Below are 21463 nucleotides of genomic sequence, written 5' to 3' on the forward strand. Positions count from 1 at the left end.
TTCTTGTCTATTATGGGTGACAAAGCTTAATCGTTCCCTCTACTTAAATTTACACTGCATGGTATAAATACACACACAAGCATATGTGCATGCACATGTGTACAAACACACACACAGGAACATTTCAAGGCTGCAGAGAAACACTAATTGATTCCTGATGATGCTTTGGGTGTGATATGGTTCACTATCAGTAGATTGTTTATAAAATACATCTTCCTGGTGGTGAGACTACCAGGTTGATTCTGATTTACTTTTATTCTTTGTTATTAGATTTTATTTATTTATTCATGAAAGACACAGAGAGAGGGGCAGAGCGAGAAGCAGGCTCCCCACGGGGAGCTTGATGCAAAACTCGATCCTGGGACCCCAAGATCATACCATGAGCCAAAGGCAGACGCTCAACCATGGAGCCACCCACACATCCTGATGCAGGTTGATTCTAATTTAAAGCTTCAAACATACTGTAGCACAGAGCTGTCATGTGATAAACATGTGTATTGCTAGTAGCATATAGCTAATTTGTGCTAATTTCATCTGGCTTAATTCATGCCTTTGCATGACAACATACCATTAAAAATATGAAGTCTGTCCTGAATTTGAACAAAATGTCCCTTTACTTACAGCTAAGCTATAAATATGGTTTTTTTTCATATATGTACATTAGTCTTCTCTTTCTAGAGTCTCCACGTTTTGAGGACACATACTGTATTCTATCTTCCTGTACACACAATAAAATGTTTGATTGTCTGATAAGAGCAGCAGCTTTCAGCAATAACCTACACATTGACTGGATTGTTTCAAAAGGAATCAACTCAAATACAGGTGCAAATCCTGCGTGGCTTGCGTTAAATCAGTAGTCTGTATTGCTTATTTCTTCACGATCTGGTTCTTCCTAATCATTGTTATTCTACGTCAACAGAGCTCCCCCGGTTGGAAATCGTGTTCCTGATGTGCTTGTCTAGGTGAATCTAACTGATGCACAAACACCTCAATCACTCAAGGTAATGACACTGGGGGTTCCAACAATAATCTTTACTGTAGACGGGAAGGTATGATGTGAGCCGCACTCACATCATTAACCTTGCCTGGCTGACATGCACAGTTCAAATGAATAGTTACAGAATTACAGAAGCGTGCAACACAAAGTTAATCCCACATAAAATATGCCCAGCTACGTATACCACTCAGATGACAGGTTAAACAATCACTATGACGTCTGGAAAGCATCTTCAATTTGTATCACCAAATATCAAGACAAAGAAGCCCTAATGATACCACTACCTGCCACTCAGTACCAGCCTATTGAAATGTTCCTTCATGTATGGGGAAGATTTCATTTGGAAGTATCTTTTCTTCTCTATATATTTATATGAAAGGTTGTAAATGGTCTGAATCAAGCTTGTTATGGCTGCCTGAATTACTCTCAGTGCAGGTAATTTCTGATTTATGAGCTTAGAGCTGATTATGTAATCTCTGGTCACATCTTTATCTCTCTTTTTTCTTTTATTGCCCAAATTTTGGACCGCTGCTGATCATTACACCCTAATCAGAGGTCAAGAGGGAAGAGGGGATTATAAATGAAGGTTTGGTGGTGACATAAAAGAGAACTACTCTTTCAAACGCTTTTATAGATTTTTATCACCTAAGTGATCCCATTACTCATTACCACAGATAATCACAATGTTCAGGTTTGGCTGGTGTCTTTAAGCCACCAGGCGTATCACCTCACTGAAACTGCATAAAATCAAGCTTTGGACTAAGCCATGCAGCACTGATTCTGACACCTGAACTCTACTTTGCATGTACATCTAATTGTCCTTGCTTCTAACTTCGTTATCTACTTTCCCCTCCAATGCCTCACCTCAACCCTGAATCTCAGACTCCAGAATCTCCTTCACTACCAGTTAGATGCCCCTGTGGCAACAACACCATGAACTATACTGGGCAAATACTTCTGGGCAGCTCTGCCTCAGCATCTCATGCCTCTTCACTCCAGGTTAATAAAACAAGTATCAGAAAGATGCAGCATGTGTCTATCTAGAGATTCCCGTGAACTTGCTGTAGGGTGTCTGACTTGACAATCATGAGCACTAGAGTTCTATTTACTCATTATCATTTAGACATGAAACCAGCATTCTTATTTCATGTACTGTGACATTAAGAAATCCCTTAACTTCGTAGACACGAGTGATATTGCAGAAGTAGCAATACTTCTATGAATTTTTCCTAATCTGCACCATTTTGGACAATTGTCTATTATATCCTCCAATGCTATCTCTGAAGGGGCCGATGGATGTGTTCTAACATGAGTCTGTTACCAGAGACAATGTTTCTCTCCCTGAGGAGTAGTAGCTTTTGTCTAGGAGATAACAATTACATATGATCTAGTCTGCCAGAAATCTTAGAGCTAAATCAAATGCTCACTCTCAGAAAACATGGCAAGCCACGTAAGTACTATTACTTGTCATACCACCCTTTTTGGGGCTTTTATTTCCTATTTTTATGTTTTTAGTCCTATTGTGAAGTTACTTTTTATTGTAAGCCACTTCACATCCTTTGAAAAGATGGGATTCTGGCACTAATTTTTAAAATTAAACTCATCCTATAAGCAATACTCAAAGGAAGTTTACATCTCAAAGAGTCATATATAAAATGACCTCGACTCGTAAAAAAGGAAAAAATTATGAATATAAAGGTTTTAAATTCAACACAATTATTTGGATTATGGAAATTATTTATGTGAGCAATTAGATGTGGACCATGTCCAAGGGTAATATGCTATATACACGTCCTATAATATGGAGAATTTTACAAAGACTTAAATTATGTAACAGGATTGTTTAAATAAACATTACCAGAAGCATCGTACAAACCAAAGTTTAAAATGTAAAAGGCCATCAAACATGGTGTAGTGGGCCTACTTAAATTATTGTGCAATTTTCTTTTTTAAAAAGTTTTTATTTAAATTCCAATTAGTTACCATATAGTGTAATATGAGTTTCAGGTGGACAATAGAGTGATTCCACAGTCCCATACATGACCCTGTGCTCATCACAAGTGTACATCTTAATCCCCATCATCTATTTCACCCACCCCCTCACCCACTTTCCCTCTGGTAATCATCAGTCTGTTCTCTATAGTTAAGGGTCTGTTTCTTGGTTTGCCCTTTTTTTCCCCTTTGTTTTCTTTTATCTTTAAATTTTACTTAGTTAACATACAGTGTAACATTCACCTCTGGAGTAGAATTCAGTGATTCATCACTTACATACAACACCCAGTCCTCATCACAAAAAAGTGCTCTCCTTAATCCCCATCACCCATCTAGCCTACCCCCCACCCACCTCCTTCCCTTAACCCTCAGTTTGTTCTGTATCATTAAGAGTCTCTTACGGTTTATTTCCTTCTTTCCCTTTGTGTAATTATCTTGATATATGCTTTTCCTTACCCCTTTGCTGATTTACATTAGTTGTCTGGCTATAACTGGACTTGAACTCCTTAGTTCCAATGAAGATTTACATAGAGAAACTGATTACAGCAGGAGGAAATGCAGTATGTAAAAACCAACCACTATTTGTTCTACATATAATTATCTTCTCTTTCAGTCTAGGATGTAGCCCTGGCTCTTGTGCAACTCAGATCCATATGGGTATCATCTGATTTATAGCAGATGACCTGGCATCATATAAAAATAATTTACTGTGCCATGTGTCTCACACCCTGTAAATCAATAGCTTGAATACAGAGACATCTCAATTAGATAGTGCGAGGTAGGGCCGTCTACCTCCTCCTTTCCTGTATCATTAAAATGGCAAACATTACAAAGCAGCGCTTATTTTAGAGCTGCTTCAAAAGTTGGAGGGGGGATATCTATTATTTCCAGTTGGGAGACAAAAAGTGAGAGTTGCCATCAAACCAAATGAAAAATTAAGCACAAGTTTGTATAAGTAATAGCCTGAGAGGGGTGGGACATGCATTTGTTTAAGTATTGATTGGTACATTTCTTTAGCACCTGTGTATTATCATGGGCTCAGAGAGCGGAACAGGGCATTAAATTATGACTCTGAATGCAGAGGGGTCATCCATCCTTTCCAACCTGTATCTCCAAGAAGCCTCTAAACCAAAGTCACAGCATTCATGGTATTAGTCACAATGAGATAAATTACTGGAGGCTCAACTTCGGTTTCTCCCTGTGACATATCCAAAACTTAAGCTATCATTAGAAAAGCTTCATAATGAGGAAGCCATTACTGATCATATCCAAATCCTAATGGTAAACTAAAGACAAGACCTACATAGATTGATCAGGAAAATTTTAGGGCAACTTCTCAAACTTGATTCAGCCTGGGATCTCATGAAGGAAAAAAAAATGAATTTCCTGATTTTGCAAATGGCAAAGTGAAATACAGAAATGAAAGTAAACTGTCCTTCACAGAGTTCCCTTATCTAGTCCCAGGACTGGAAGAGCACAGGTTTGTATTTTTTCCATGGAACTGAATAGATTTTAAATAATAGATTAAACCGTCACCTAGCCCCATAGTAACCGTAACTGAAAGCTGAAATATTCTGACTGTCTGGGAATTAAACCTAAAAGCTACTTTCCAGAATGTTCCTTTCAAATTCAAGTTAGGTCTTTTTAAAGGAAAGAAACGAATTGATTTTGATTTTTTTTTAAACTATTGGTAAATGTTTCCTTTAAGTATGAGTAAGAGCTTACTGAGTGATTGGATTCACATTCTCTATCTTCCTTAAAATAGAATTATGATGACCGGAAAAGTTTCATCCTCCTGGCTGGCATTTCACAGGATATTCCTATAGGTCACACAGCTACCACATCTTACTGGAAAATCCCTTGGAAAGCCATCAAGGAAGAAAAGACAACCATATCCAATAAAGCCAAGACTATGTGACGTGCAAATAGCAAGTTTCAACAAATTGGCCCAAATGCCATATGATGGCATGGACAGAGGACAAGGTCTAAGGTGTTGGTAAATTAGCTCCTCAATTCAACAAAAGCATTCACAAAGGAAATTCAACCACATGGGCTCTTGGTGCAGGAAGAGATACCCCTCCCAGAACGAGAGGTTCAGTTCAGAACAATACCTGGAGAACTGCTGCTGGAGGCCACGCATCTGAATTCTGTTGCGCTCAGACTCCAGTGTCACCTCCTGCAACCGCTTCTCACTCTGAAGACGTAAGTGTCTCTCCTCTTCCAATTCATGCATCAGCTTCTCATGCTATAAAAGGCACAAAAAGGATGACTTTTAAGGAGGTGTTTCTTAATTACTATAAGAAAAAATAATTAGTAATAGCTGTCAGTTACTAAGTGCTAACTTGGACTTTATATATAAATTAACTTCATCCTCATTACAACCCCATGAAGTAGGTCCTATTATTAACCTCCTATTATAGGCAAGAAAACGAAGGATCAGAGGCATCTGAGTAATTTGTCATAAAAACCAAAAGGTAACAATTTTCAATCCTGGCTGATGTGTCTCTAGTACTCGAATAATTTTCACTAAACCAGGTGGCTTCTTGTGCAGATATGAAGATCTATGACCTAAAAATACTATCAAATGTATTACAATTTGAGAAATGATGAGTAAGATCATTAGTCCCTGGTTCAGAATTATTTCATTTCTTCAATCTCTAGTATATATTTTTAAAGGAACATAAGTGATTTGTGTACAAAGACCCATAATTTCAGCTTAATTAGGCTGTGGAGCTGATAAGAAGAATTAGTTTTTCTGATAAGAATAATTAGTTTTCTGATAAGAATAATTAGTTTTTATTTGTCCAGTTAGGTTTTTACACATATAAATAGGCTAAACCACCAACTTTCTTTATTATCCCAGAAAACTAGCTCATTCATAAATGGGAATCAGTGTTTCAAAGAAGGACTGGATGACCCAGAATAGGTGGTTCCACAAAAACTCACTTCCAGAACCAGTCAAGAGCATGAAAACTCAAATCCCCCTGATATTAACTCATTCATGCCAATGTCTTTTTGGTTTTGTTTTAGTTTTGTTGCTCTACTGCTTTGCTTTTTAAGCATGTCATGTTATTATGGTTATGGTTGCTACTAATGTGAGCACTTTGCATGCAGAATAGATATTCTGCAATAAAAACCAAAGAACAACTCAGTGCCTGACTAAGAATGGCTCACATTCTTACAGGGAAAGAAGGGAAGCAAAGGCTGCAGGTTGCATGATGCCTCTGAACCATGCATTATACAGAATAAAATGCTATCTACTGCATAGGGTGTATTCACCAGAAGTGATAGGAAAGGTGGATTTTCTCCACCTCTAACTCATGGGGGAAAGTTCTCCTGAGGTTCAGGAAGGAAACAATAAACCATAATTTGGAAATAAACCAAGATCTTCTAATATATATATTTACACACACACATATATGTATATATATTCTCCTGCCTGTGCACCTTTGACCATGCTCTTCCTTCTACTTAACAAGCTCTTTGAACTCTATTTAAAGCCTAGGGACAGGACACCTGGGTGGCTCAGTGTTTGAGCCCTTGGATCAGGTCATGATCCTGGGGCCCTGGGATCAGGTCATGATCCTAGGGCCCTGGGATCAAGTCCCACATCGGGCCCCCTGCAGGGAGCCTACTTCTCCCTCTGCTTATGTCTCTGTCTCTCATGAATAAGTAAATAAAATCTTAAAAAAAAAAAAAAAAAACTAGGGACACTGCCAGGCTTGGCTTTGAGCAACCTCTCTAGAACTTCCCCATATCACTTCATTGTTCTCTCCCTTCCTTGATTTCCACAGCTGCTAGGCACTTTGCCACCTTGTATGCTCTTACTTACTTTCTTCTATTATTATTTTCATGTGCATTTATTGTGCTTTTCCACCTACATAAACATCTGTTTGAGATTAGGACTATGTCTAACATTATATATATTTTTTGGTATTTAGCACACTGGAAATATATTTGCTTACTGATTCTGGAGCTGGCCTTTAGCTAAGTCAAGCCAAACTCTTTAGTGGTTTATTTTTAACCCCCATAAAATCAGTTACTTCTATCAGATTCAGAAAAAGTAAAATCAAAATCAAATCTTTATTCTGTAATGTTCCAGCAGCTTTGGAAAAGAAGAAAAACATGGTTTTGTAGGGAGAAACATACTAACCAAAATCAAATTTTTGTAGAAATAGAGCGGCAAAATTTTTATTACATATATTGTATTATATTATTATTAATTTCATATTAAATTATCTGTTCATTATTTATAGTTTGTTACATATATTTTACAATAAAAAGATAAAAATAAAATTTCTGTTATTACACATAATCAACACTCCTCTCTATATAAACTCATTGGACTAGAAGGAACATCATAAGTCACCTTTATTATAGAATTTTGAAGACTGTGTTTTGATTCCCAAAACAAGTAAAACAAATGGTACATGTTAAATAGTTTAAAAGCACATCCTATGAAAAAGGTGACATTTTGCATCCCTTTTTCTTTCACAAGTGAAGAATGTCACATAGATTTGCTCACTGTCATACTGAAGAATCCTCAAAATCTAATAAAGGAGCATATTTTCCATATGAATAAACTTTTCTGTTCAATTTTTTAATGCTTTCCAAATACAAATAAAATGATACACTCACAATCAGAGAAAGTTCTAGGGAATTCAAAGAGTAATGAGGCAAAAGTTGTTTACTAAAATATATTCCCTTTAAATTGTGTGTATTTCAATTAAACCATCAAAGCTTGACAATAAGCCATATTTACTTTCCAAACAAAGGGGAAATAATTTTCTTTTACTTAGATTATAAAACATGGATAAAAGTAACAAAAGAAGGTATCAATGGATTGGCCAGATTTTTTTTTTATTATTTTATTGGTAATAGCTGTATCCTGGATATAAACTGATTTGTCCCCCAAGCAATTTTTATTTTCTCCCACAGGTTTGCTCTCTATCTTTTATAGCATGGAGAGTGAAAGGGATTGAGAAATGCAGAACAGTTGAGTGTTATTTATAAGATGCTGCTCAGTACTAAGGAGTAGTAAGTAAAAAACAATGTGAAATCTGGGTTGCAGATCTGATGAGGTCAAATTTCTATGACATCTCTCTTTCCATTGAATCCCTGGCTGGGCTGGCTTTAAGAAGCCCTCTTTAAAAAATTATGAGTGTTTTTCTAAACTCATTGGGGACCACAGTTGTATTTCTCCCAGTGTCTTTAAGCGAGTTCACCTCTTCCCCTTCTTCTCATTGGCTTCTCCTACCAGTGTACCCAAACTGCTTCAACAGGAATACAAACACTGGCTCCTGGGCTGAGTCCACATGATGTGAGGCACGTCTTTATAGGACACTTCACCGCACTAGAGCACCCCTTCCTTTTAGAGTCATGGGCTTTACTTTCATTCAAAAGGCAAGTGTATACAGTTTTCTCAACAAAAGCTGACTCTGTGTGGGTGAACTTTCAACCCTGTGTTCTTCTACAATTGATGTCTTTACCTCTGAAATAAGTTCTATGAGAAAAATCTAGAGTTAGAGACCAATTCACAATTTACAGAATGTTTCCACCTTCATTACTTCATCTAGCCCTCTGGATAGCTTGGCAAAGTCGGTTGTTACCAACCTCATTTAAAGATAAATGAAATAGTATAAAGACAGGGAAGATGCTTGCTCAGGGTTCCACTGTTAGAATGACAGCTCTGGGGATCCCTGGGTGGCGCAGCAGTTTGGCACCTGCCTTTGGCCCAGGGCGTGATCCTGGAGACCCGGGATCGAATCCCACATCGGGCTCCCGGTGCATGGAGTCTGCTTCTCCCTCTGCGCGCCCCACCCCCGCCTCTCTGTGACTATCATAAATAAATAAAAATTTAAAAAAAAAAGAAATGACAGCTCTGGGAGCAGAACCAAGTTTTTCTAACCCCAAGTCCCACCCCCAAACCCTACCTTTTTTTTTTCTTGTTAGGCTAGTCAGTTCTCCTGTGTGTGTGTGTGTGTGTGTGTGTGTGTGTACACATGCCACACCTTCTTCCATCCATCCTGGAAATGTAGATTGTTTCTATATCTTGGCTATTGTAAGTAATGCCACAATAAACAGGACTGCACACATATTTTTTCATTCATTCATTTATTCATTCATTCATCCATTCATTTATTGATTTAGTATAATTTTTATTGGAGTTCGATTTGCCAACATATAACACCCAGTGCTCATCCCGTCAAGTGCCCCCTTCAGTGCCCATCCACCAGTAACCCCATCTCCCCACCCACCTCCCCTTCTGCTACCCCTTGTTTGTTTCCCAGAGTTAGGAGTCTCTCATGTTTGTCACCCTCTCTGATATCTCCCACTATTTTCTCTCCTTTCCCCTATAACCCATTTCACTATTTCTTATATTCCCCATATGAGTGAAATCATATGATTATCCTTCTCCGATTGACTTACTTCACTCAGCATAATACCCTCCAGTTCTATCCACATTGAAGCAAATTGTGGGTAATTGTCATTTCTAATGGCTGAGGAATATTCCACTGTATACATAGACCACATCTTTATCCATTCATCTGTCGATGGACACTGAGGCTCCTTCCACACTTTGGCTATTGTGCACATTGCTGCTAGAAACATTGGGGTGCAGGTGTCCTGCTGTTTCACTGCATCTGTATCTTTGGGGTATATCCCCAGCAGTGCAATTGCTGGGTCGTAGGGCAGGTCTATTTTTGACTCTTTGAGGAACCTCCACATAGTTTTCCAGAGTGGCTGCACCAGTTCACATTCCCACCAACAGTGTAAACAGTTCCCCTTTCTCCACATCCTCTACAACATTTGTTGTTTCCTGTCTTGTTAATTTTCACCATTCTCACTGGTCTGAGGTGGTATCTCATTGTGGTTTTGATTTGTATTTCCCTGATGGCAAGGGATGCAGAGCATTTTCTCATGTGCTTGTTGGCCATGTATATGTCTTCTCTGGTGGAATTTCTGTTCGTGTCTTTTGCCCATTTCATGATTGGATGGTTTGTTTCTTTGCTATGGAGTTTAATATGCTTTTTAAATATCTTGAATACAAGCCCTTTCTCTGATAGGTCATTTGCAAATATCTTCTCCCATTCTGTAGGTTGTCTTTTAGTTTGCTGACATTTTCCTTTGCTGTGCAGAAGCATTTTATCTTGATAAAGTCCCAATAGTCCATTTTTGCTTTTGTTTCCCTTGCCTTCATAGATGTATCTTGCAAGAAGTTGCTGTGGCCAAGTTCAAAAAAGGGTGCTACCTGTGTTCTCTAGGATTTTGATGGAATTTTGTCTCACATTTAGATCTTTCATCCATTTTGAGTTTATCTTTCTGGAAGGTGTAAGAGAATGATCCAGTTTCATTCTTCTGCATGTGGATGTCCAATTTTCCCAGCACCATTTGTTGAAAAGACTGTCCTTTTTCCAGTGGATAGTCTTTTCTGCTTTGTCAAACATTAATTAACCATAGAGTTGAGGGCCCACTTCTGGATTCTCTATTCTGTTCCATTGATCTATGTGTCTGTGTTTGTGCCAGTATCATACTATCTTGATGATCACGGCTTTGTAGTATAGCTTGAAATCCAGCATTCTGATGTCCCCAGCTCTGGTTTTCTTTTTCAATATCCCCCTGGTTATTTGGGGTCTTTTCTGATGCCACACAAATCTTAAGATTATTTGATTGAACTCTATGAAGAAAGTCCATAGTATTTTGATAGGGATTGGATTAACTGTGTAAATTGCCCTGGGGAGCATTGACATTTTCACAATATTAATTCTTCCAATCCATGAGCATGGAATATTTTTCCATCTCTTTGTGTCTCCTCAATTTCTTTCAGAAGGGTTCTGTAGCTTTTAGGGTATAGATCCTTTACCTCATTGGTTAGGTTTATTCCTGTGTATCTTATGCTTTTGAGTGCAACTGTAAATGGGATTTATTCCTTAATTTCTCTTTCTTCAATCTCCGTGTAGAGAAATGCCACTGATTTCTAGGCATTGATTTTGTATCCTACCACACATCGAATTGCTGTATGAATTCTAGAAATCTTGGGGTGGAGTCGTTTGGGGTATTTACGTACAGTATCATATTATCTGTAAAGAGGGGGAGTTTGACTTCTTCTTTGGCAATCTGAATGCCTTTTATTTCTTTCTGTTGCCTGATTGCTGAGGCTAGGACTCCTAGGACTATGTTGAATAGCAGTGGTGAGAGTGGACATCCCTGTTGTGTTCCTGATCGTAGGGGAAAGGCTCCTAGTGTTTCCCCATTGAGAATGATATTTGCTGTGGGATTTTCAGAGATGGCTTTTAAGATGCTGAGGAATGTTCCCTCTATCCCAACACTCTGAAGAGTTTTGATCAGGAATGGATGTTGTATTTTGTTAAATGCTTTCTCTGCATCTATTGAGAGGATCATATGGTTCTTGTTTTTTTCCTTGTTGACATGATCTATCACGTTGATTGTTTTACGAGTGTTGAACCAGTCTTGTATCCCAGGGATAAATCCCACTTGGTCATGGTGAATAATCTTCTTAATGTACTGTTGGATCCTATTGGTTAGTATCTTGTTGAGAATTTTTGCATCCATGTTCATCAGGGATATTGGTCTATAATTCTCCTTTTTGGTGGGGTCTTTGTCTGGTTTTGGAATTAAGGTACACTGGCCTCATAAAACGAGCTTGGAAGTATTCTGCCCCTTTCTATCTTTCAAAACAGCTTTAGTAGAATAGGTATTGATTCTTTTTTAAATGTTTGATAGAATTCCCCTGGGAAGCCATCTGGCCCTGGACTTTTGTGTCTTGGGAGGTTTTTGATGACTGCTTCAATTTCCTCCCTGGTTATTGGCCTGTTCAGGTTTTCTGTTTCTTCCTGTTCCAGTTTTGGTAGTTTGTGGTTTTCCAGAAATGCGTCCATTTCTTCTAGATTGCCTAATTTATTGGCATATAGCTGCTCATAATATGTTTTTAAAATCGTTTGTATTTCCTTGCTATTAGTTGTGATCTCTCCTTTTTCATTCATGATTTTATTAATTAGAGTCTTTTTGTTTGTTTTTAATATGTCTGGCTAATGGTTTATCTATCTTATTAATTCTTTCAAAGAACCAACTCCTGGTTTTGTTGACCTGTTCTACAGTTCTTCTGGTCTCTATTTCATTGAGTTCTGCTCAAATCTTTATTAACTTTCTTCTTCTGCATGGTGTAGGTTTTATTTGCTGTTCTTTCTCCAGTTCCTTTAGGTGTGAGGTTAGCTTGTGTATTTGAGGGGTTTTTTTTTTTCCAATTTTTTTGAGGGATGCTTGTATTGCGATGTATTTCCCTCTTAGATCTGTTTTTGCTGTATCCCAAAGATTTTGAATGGTTGTATCTTCATTTTCATTAGTGCCCATGAATCTTTTTAATTCTTCTCTAATTTGGTTAGAGAAGAATGGTTGACCCATTCATCCTTTAACAGGATGCTCTTTAACTTCCACGTGTTTGAGTTTCTTCCAAATTTCTTCTTGTGATTGAGTTCAAGTTTCAAAGCATTATGGTCTGAAAATATGCAGGAGACCATACCAATCTTTTGGTATTGGTTGAGGCCTGATTTGAGACCCAGTATGTGGTCTAATCTGGAAAAAGTTCCATGTGCACCTGTGTATTTGTTTGCATTTGTATGGAAAGTTCTGTATATATCTGTGAAATCCTGGTCCAGTGTATCATTTAAAGCTCTTGTTTCTTTGGAGATGTTATGCTTAGAAGATCTGTCATTTTCAGAAAGCGCTGTGTTGAATTCTCCCAGTGTTAGTGTATTATCTAAGTATGTCTTAACTTTGGTTATTAATTGATTAATATATTTGGTAGTTCCCACATTAGGGGCATAAATATTCATGATTGTGAGGTCCTCTTGTTAGATAGATCCTTTAAGTATCATGTAGTGTCCGTCTTCATCTCTTACTACAGTCTTTGGGATAAACTTTAATTTATCTGATATGTGGATTGTTACCCCAGTTTTCTTTTGAGGACCATATGAATGGTAAATGGTTCTCCAACCTTTCATTTTCAGGCTGTAGTTATCCTTAGGTCTAACATGAGTCTTTTGTAGACGGCCAATAGATAGGTCTTGCTTTTTTATCCAGTCTGAAATCCTGCGTCTTTTGATGGGCTCATTTAGCCCATTCATGTTCAGAGTTACCATTGAAAGATATGAAATTAGTGTCACCGTAATACCTATTCAGTCCCTGTTTTTGTGGATTATTTCTTTGGGCTTCCTCTTTCTTTTACAGGGTCCCCCTTAATATTTCTTACAGAGCTGGTTTGGTCATCACATATTCTTTCAGTTTCTGCCTATCGTGGAAGCTCTTTATCTCTCCTTCTATTTTGTATGAGAGCCTTGCTGGATAAAGTATTCTTGGCTGCATGTTTTTCTCATTTAATACCCTGAATATATCCTGCCAGCCTTTTCTGGCCTGCCAAGTCTCTGTGGAAGGTCTGATGTTAATCTAATATTTCTCCCCATATAAGTTAGGGATCTCTTGTCTCTTGCTGCTTGAAGGATTTTCTCTTTATCTTTGGAATTTGTCAGTTTTACTATTAAATGTCGCAGTGTTGAATGGTTTTTTTGATTTTGTGGGGACCTCTCTATCTCCTGGATCTGAATGCCTGTTTCCCTCCCCAAATTAGGGAAGATCTTAGCTATGATTTGTTCAAATATGCTTTCTGGCCCTTTGTCTGTCTCGGTGCTCTCTGGAACCCCAATAATATGCAGATTTTTCATTCTGAAGCTATCATTTAGTTCCCTTTCTCATGGTCTTTTAATTATTTTTCTCTCTTTTCCTCAGCTTCCTTCTTTGCCATCAACTTGTCTTCTATGTCACTCACCCATTCTTCTACCTCATTAACTCTAGTCATTAGGACCTCCTGTTTGGATTGTATCTCATTTAATTGATTTTTAATTTTGGCCTGATTAGATCTAAATTCTGCAGTCATGAAGTCTCTTGATTCCTTTATGCTTTTTTCTAGAGCCACCAGTAGCTTTATAATTGTGCTTCTGAATTGGCTTTCTGACATCGAATTGTAATCCAAATTCTGTAACCCTGTGGCAGAGAATACTGTTTCTGATTCTTTGTTTTGTGATGAATTCTTCTTTCTAGTCATTTTGCTTAGTGCAGAGTGGCTGTATGAGCGGGCTAAGTCAAGAATATCAACCATGACCTAAATAAATTTCACCCTAGATGATTCTTGTTAGAAGCAAAAACCCTTTTTTCTTTAGCATTCCAGCTGTTCTCTCTTTAAATCTCAGGTCAAATTTGTAGTTTTTCAGGATGGTTTGAGAATAATCTAAGTTGGTGGGGCCAGGTGAGGTGAGGACCCCTACTGCTCTGCCATCTTCTCAGCTCCCCCACACACATATTTTTTTAATTAATGTTTTCATTTACTTCAGATAAATACCCATAAATTAGATTGCTGGATCATATGATACTTCTACTTTTCATTTTTCTAGGAACTTCCGAACAGTTTTCCATAATGGTTGTACCAATTCACATCCCCACCAAATGTGCACAAGTGTTCTCTTCTCTCAATATGTTATTTCTTCATGTTGTTATTTATAGCAGCCATTCTAACAGCTCTGAGGCAATAAACTCTTTGTGGTCTTGATTTCCATTTCCATGATGATTGTTCATATTGAACATTTTTCATGCATCAGTTGGCAACCTGAATATCTCCTTTGGAAAAATGTCTATTCAGTTCCTCTACCAATTTTTACATCAGATTGATTGGTTGTTTATTTTTGGCTATCATATTGTAGATCTGTATAAATTTTAATATTAACCCCTAATTGGATAGATGATTTGAAAATACATTCTCATATTCAATAGGTTGCCTTTCAATTTTGTTGATGATTTCCTTTGATATGCAGAAGCTGATTTCTGTTTGATCTCACTTGTTTACTTTTGTTTTTAGAGTCAGATCCAAAAAATCACCAAGACCAATGTCAAGTATCTTACTGCCCAGTTTTCCTTACAAGGATTTTAGGATTTCAGGTCTTACATTCAAGTTTTTAATCCATTTTTAGTTAATTATTTTGTTCATGGTGTAAGAGAATGGTCTAGCTTCATTCCTTTGCATGTGGCTGTACAATGTTCCCAACACCATTTATTGAAGAGACTCTCCTTTATGTATTATGTATTCTTCCTTCTTTCATCATAAGTTGACTATATAATCACTGGTTTATTTCTGGACTTTATTCTGTTCCACTGATTTTTGTATTTCTTTTTTATGCCAATAAAATAATATTTTTATTATGATAGTTTTGTAACAGAGTTTGAAATCAGGGAGCATTAATGCCTCCATCTTCATTCTTCTGTCTCAAGATTGCTTTGGCTAGTAGAGATCTTTTATGATTCCATACAAATTTTAGGATTTTTTTTTTATTCCTATGAAAATATCAATGGAATTTTGCTAGGGACTGCACTGAATCTGTATATTGCTTTGGATAGTATGGACATTTTAACAGTATTAATTCTTCCAATCCATAAGCATGGAATATATTTCCATTTATTTGTGTCTTCTTCAATTTCTGTCATTAATGTCTGGAAGTTTTGGATATACAGGTCTTCTACCTCCTTGGTTAAATTTATCCCTAAGTATTTTATTCTTTTTGATGCAATATCATGTATTATTTTTGACCCTTCTCATCCTCATTTCCTAGTTCATGTTCCTGTGTTGTCCTAACAAGTTAACATTTCCCAGCATCCTGATCCCAGTTTTATTCTCTTCTAACCCTAAGCATCGCCTCATTGGGCACATCACCCAGACTTGGAACTTGAGCCCTGAGATCAGTTCAATAGGCCTCTAGGAGTGTGGCAGACCAGGAAACTGCCCCTTACACCGAAGCTCCTGGACATACAAATACACCTTCTCACAAAGTAAGGCCATGTTTTCAGCGGGCTATCTGTATACTGCCCTGGGAATGGCAGTCTGTCAAGAACTATTTTTCCAATTGTTTCCCATGGTATTCAGGATTACAAGCCACTTTTGCCCCCGGAGGTATGTGCTCAATGGGTCCCCTGGTGGCAGCCACAAAAACTGGGGTATCAAATGTCAACAAACAAAGGCACTGTAAGATGTAAAAGCTACCCTTTGGGTGTTAAGGCCACTGGAGCCTGGTAGAGGGAGGACATGAAGATGGCATCTGCCAGGGCCCCCATCCCTGGAGAGAATGTCAAAAGGCACCTGCCCCTCCAATAGATGCTTTAAGATTAGCAAATGAATCTTCTTGACATATATTCTGAATGCTTTACAAGCTGCTACTTCTGAGCTGAGCCCTGGGGTGAGTGAGTCTGTGCTTGAGCCTTTTAAGAGCTGTTTCCAAGTTCACTACGGCCCTTTGGGGTTCATGGATATAAGCCCTGGGAGTCTTCAAAGCAGATTGTTTTGGGGGTGCATCTGTCAAGTATTGGTCTTAATAGTTAGAGTCCCTGATGTAAGCTACAAACCCTTCACTCCTCAAGGACAAACTCTGGATTTTTGAGTTCCCTCCGGACTGTGAGTTGCTGAGCTAGGGGTGGGTTTATGGTGAGATCAGATCTCAGCCTCGACCACCCTCCTGAATGTAGTCCTTTTTTCATCTGATATCAAATAGATATTCAGTGAGTATTCAGAGAGAAGTTTTTCTTATGTAGTTGTAGATTTAGTGTGTCTGTTGGAGGAAGTGAGTTTAGGATCATCCTACCTCACTATATAGACCGCCTCCTAACACTTATTTTAAAAGTATAAATTTGTTTTAAGGCAATGGTTCTGGTTGGGACCAATTTGAGCATGATCCAAATCTCTACTTGTTTATGCCTGATTTCATTCATGAGAAACATGAAGTGAACAAGGAAAACTGCACCCTGTGGAACCTAGTGTAGAAATACACAAATCGGGATCCCTGGGTGGCGCAGCAGTTTGGCGCCTGCCTTTGGCCCAGGGCGCGATCCTGGAGACCCGGGATCGAATCCCATATCAGGCTCCCGGTGCATGGAGCCTGCTTCTCCCTCCGCCTGTGTCTCTGCCTCTCTCTCTCTCTCTCTCTCTGTGACTAGCATAAATTAAAAAAAAAAAAAGAAAAGAAAAGAAATACACAAATCACACACATTCAAGATGGATTGGCCAGTGCTCAGTTACTATGCCTGTTAAGAGCCACCCCACCCACATCTGGTGGCATACTTGCCCTCTGGTTTCAGGCAGCCTTCTTTCTGCCACTTGACAGTAACTCACAAGTCATAGCCCTTCCAGTGACCCCTTCTACAAGTCATCTGCCTGCCTTTTTCAAGGTGAAATCCTATGTTTATTGCACTATTTATGTATTTCTTAACCATTTAACACAAGTAAAACTTAGCTGTCATTTTTATTAGGTTCCTAGGTTGTTGTTATTTTTAATGTGTCACTGACCAAGTTGTTGAGTCTTGTGCCTCTACTTCCATGTTTCCCACAAGCCTTGTGCAATGATTTCTAGGAATACAGAGGTTGCATTATAGTGGAGCTGACTGTACATCACAGTGGAGAAAAAAGAAATCTGAATTGAGAATAAAGCTCCCAAGTCCTTTCCCTATTTGGCCACAAGCAAAGAGTTGGGCCTTTGACAAAGAATCAAACACACAAATAAAAAAAGAAAGATATTACGTCCAAGTTGTTTTTCTACCAAATGATCTGTTCTGTATCTCAGAGCCTTAGCATATACCTTAAGCTTCCTCAAACTTAATTACTATTCTCTGATTAAACCTCTGGGGAAAGAAACTCCACAATTTCCCTGGATGATCCATTTCATTTTCTTAAACCTCTCTCCTAATAATTTTCTAAGACTTGCTTAAATTGTTTCAAGTATCAAAAAGCCACTTTGGGGCAGCCTGGGTGGCTTAGCAGTTTTAGCACCACCTTCAGCCCAGGGTGTGATCCTGGAGACCTGGGATGGAGTCCCAGGTCCAGTTCCCTGCATGGAGCCTGCTTCTCCCTCTGCCTGTGTCTCTGCCTCTCTCTCTCTGTCTCTCATGAATAATTTTTTTTTAAAAAAGCCACTTTTATCTGCATATTCCCAGGAAATGGAGCAAAATCTATATATTCTGATAAATATAAAATAGAGCTTAGAAAAAGAGCTATGTACATACCCATATGGATTTATTCATTCTACTCAGACCACAAATGTTTACTGAGCAGCTGCTATGTGCCAGATACTGGACCAGATCAAGAGACCAGCAAGGAGTCAAATAGACATGGTTCCTGACAGTAGCCAACTTATACACAGTGAAGAGGGCAGGTACTAAATGAATTATCACAGATAAATATATCAGTATAAACTGATGATTAGGGTTTGCTGAAAGATAATAGCAAGATGAACTAGTTTTGTCTTGTTGTTTAAGGGAAGGCTTCTCTGAGGAATTAACATTTAAAATGAGACCTCTATGACTGGGAGTCACCAGGTGATAAGAAGGGACCAGAAATCTAAGTGGAGGCATTAGCATACGGGAAGGTCTTGAGTCACAGAGGAAGAAGGATGAGCAATCCAGTGTGCCTGCATCCTGGTGAACAGGGGATGGGAATGGCCTATGATACAGATAGAAAGAGGAAAGCATAGGCCATGGGGGAGCATAAAGGTCATATTAAGGATGTACAATTGCATCCTGAGTAAAAGAGTAAATTGTTATGAAGGTTTAATCAAGTGAGTGATAGGATCTGGTAAAGATTTTACAAAGATTATTGACCACAGTGTGGAGAAAGAAATGAATTAAGAGTCTAAATAACAGAATGGGAAAATATTTAAATAGATTATGGTGAATGCTGCCAACTTCTGGTTTAGATTGCATTTGCTAGTCAAGTGGTTTTGGACAAGCCACTTAAAACTTAACTGTTTTAATCTAGTTTCCTCTGTATATCAGAGAGAGTAAACTGCTTAAGCCAATTTTACAGGATCACTGAGAAGAATGAGCAAAATAATGTATGATAAAGCACTACAAAAACTTGAAAGTCCCAAATAAAAATACAATATGGCTAACTGGAATTATATAACTTATATCATCTAATGTAGTTTAGTTACTTTTGATACATTTTACAAAACATTAAGTTTTAATAATTGCTACATATTGTATAAACATTGTAGTTACAAATTTCTTTTCAAAAGCTCAAAAATGTATGTTTGAGTAAATCAAACTTTAATATATTTTAATGTAAGAACTGAAAGATTACAGATATCATCTAGAATGCTAACACTGTGTCAGACATCTATAAAAAGCATTATTTTTTAATTAATTTATTTTTATTTTTTTAAAGATTTTATTTATTTATTCATGAGAGACAGAGAGAGAGAGAGAAAAAGAGAGAAAGAGAGAACAGCAGAGGGAAAAGCAGGCTCCATGCAGGGAGCCGGACGTGGGACTCAATCCTAGGACTCCAGGATCACACCCCAGGCTGAAGGCGGCGCTAAACCGCTGAGCCACCCGAGCTGCCCAAATAAACATTATTTTTTTAATCCCACCACCTTGTCTGATTTTAAACAGATGGCCTGATCTATAGAGTGCCAAAATGTCAGGGGTTAATATTAAGATATTAACAGTGGTTTTCAAATACAGAAAGTCAATAAATCCTTCTATTCTAGGTCTGATTATACTTGGTGATTCTATTTAATCTATCTAATTAATCTATCTAATCTAATTCATTAATATACTACTGGCAAAGCAAGTTACAGAAAATTCAGAGAATTTGGAAAGAGAAAATAATTTTGTTTAGTGCTGTGAAAGTTCTAATGCAATCACGCATGATCATGTGTCAGGTGAAACATCTGCTCTAATAAGAGAAGTGCCTCCCACATACGCTCCAAGCACTCTGTGTGAGTCCCCCTTAGTGACACGGGGCATATTTTACATTGAGTTGATATCAAAGAGATATACAATAATATACAGAAAGGTATCCACTGCATGTGTCCATTTTAAAAGATTTCTCCAAAAGATTTCTCCAAAATGTGTCCAAGTTATAATACTTTTATTAAATATTTTAGAATCAAAGAACTATGGGAAAAATACTAATAATCTCAGATAACAAAAAGATCTAAAAGTCACAGATGAACAGAGGCTACTAGAGAAGATCACAGGGACTTAATGATACTCCTAGGTATTGATGAAAAAATACTGAACTCATTCAAGAAATGTGGAATATGGCAAACAAGTCATATTGGAGGTTTTAAATTGGACTATTAGAAAAGATAAGTATATTTGATTTAGTGATGAAAACATAAAGCATGGTAGTGAGGCTCAATAATCAATTCAAGCAGAACTTCAAGATATGCTTACATTGGGTGGTATCCAGACAGTCACAGATATTACCACGTGTCCACCAATCAACATCTAATGTATATTGAAACATTTTAAGATTATATATACAGAAACCCAGAATAACCATTCTAATTCTCTTTCTACTTACTGAGAATCTAAAATTGGCAAGTGATTTTTTTCTTCAAAAGTCCACAAACCAAACACACATCAGCATAAAATTAAACTGTTAATATGTTATCATGAAAATTAGTTTTTAATGGAAAAACTCTATATTAACCAATTGATGTCAAACCAATGTAAAATGGCATCTAAATTAAGCTATAGTTATTACATCTAATTGCAGCCCATTTTTGCTTTTTACACAGATCGCAATATATTTTCCCCGTAAGGCCCCCTGAATTCAATATCCCCATTAGTTATGAAAGATTCAGTTATTCCAGAAGCGGAAAAACAGATAAGGAACCTAAGAATTGATTTTTTTTAAAGCCCACACTGTTGGCTGTAACAGAAGAATCAGAATCTGATTTTGAGATGCTAGGATAGAAGCAGCCCAATATACATCCACAGTGCTGATAACATCACCCAAGAGAGAGACAAAGCTTTTATTCTAACAAAAAAAAAAAAAGAGAGAGAGAGAGAGAGAGAGAGAGAGAGAGCTCGGTTTCAAAAAAAAAAAAAATGTGAGAGGAGAGAAAAAATGGTAAGAGAAATAAAAGAGAGGGAGGGGGGAGAAGGGGGAGAAATTTCAAGGGTAAAGAAGACAGATGGGCACTTAGAAGGATCTTAAAAATGTCCTCAATGCTACACAGGAGCTCTAAAAGAAAAGTGCCACAGGTGAATCACTGCATGAGATTAAATTTCCTTAGACAAAAATTATGTATATGTTTATTACCTAGCAAAAGGATACAGATGTGAACTTTATGGGAGGAGTATTTTCAGGGTGGGTTGTGTAGAAAAGCATGATACAATGAAGGCTTGACAGGTCAACATCAATATGGATTAAAAAGGTATGTTGGAAAAATTGTAAGAAATTATGGTATCCTATATACAAAGAGAGGAAATGAAGTTGTCCTTTGCTTATAGTCAATAATCTTTATTATTTATCAACTAGAGCTACAAGTGTAGAATAAAACAGTAATACTGCATTCACAATACATAGTAATGCAGTAATGATTTTATTATCATACAGCTGAAAAAACTGGAAAG

The 21463-nt window shown here is 37.6% G+C and overlaps 1 protein-coding gene across 9 annotated transcripts in view; it reads right to left on the minus strand.

The window, feature by feature from the left end:
* NCKAP5 (NCK associated protein 5) overlaps positions 1–21463 on the minus strand; it is a 947236-nt gene that overhangs the window by 419468 nt on the left and 506305 nt on the right. For all 9 annotated transcript variants that reach the window (XM_041739534.1, XM_041739539.1, XM_041739533.1 and 6 more), the window contains one exon: positions 5101–5234. In XM_041739534.1, coding sequence (XP_041595468.1) covers positions 5101–5234 — 134 coding nt within the window. The remainder of the gene's footprint in view (positions 1–5100; positions 5235–21463) is intronic.

The sequence above is a fragment of the Vulpes lagopus genome, chromosome 24 (assembly GCF_018345385.1).
Source record: "Vulpes lagopus strain Blue_001 chromosome 24, ASM1834538v1, whole genome shotgun sequence".
In the NCBI taxonomy this organism is placed as follows: domain Eukaryota; kingdom Metazoa; phylum Chordata; class Mammalia; order Carnivora; family Canidae; genus Vulpes; species Vulpes lagopus.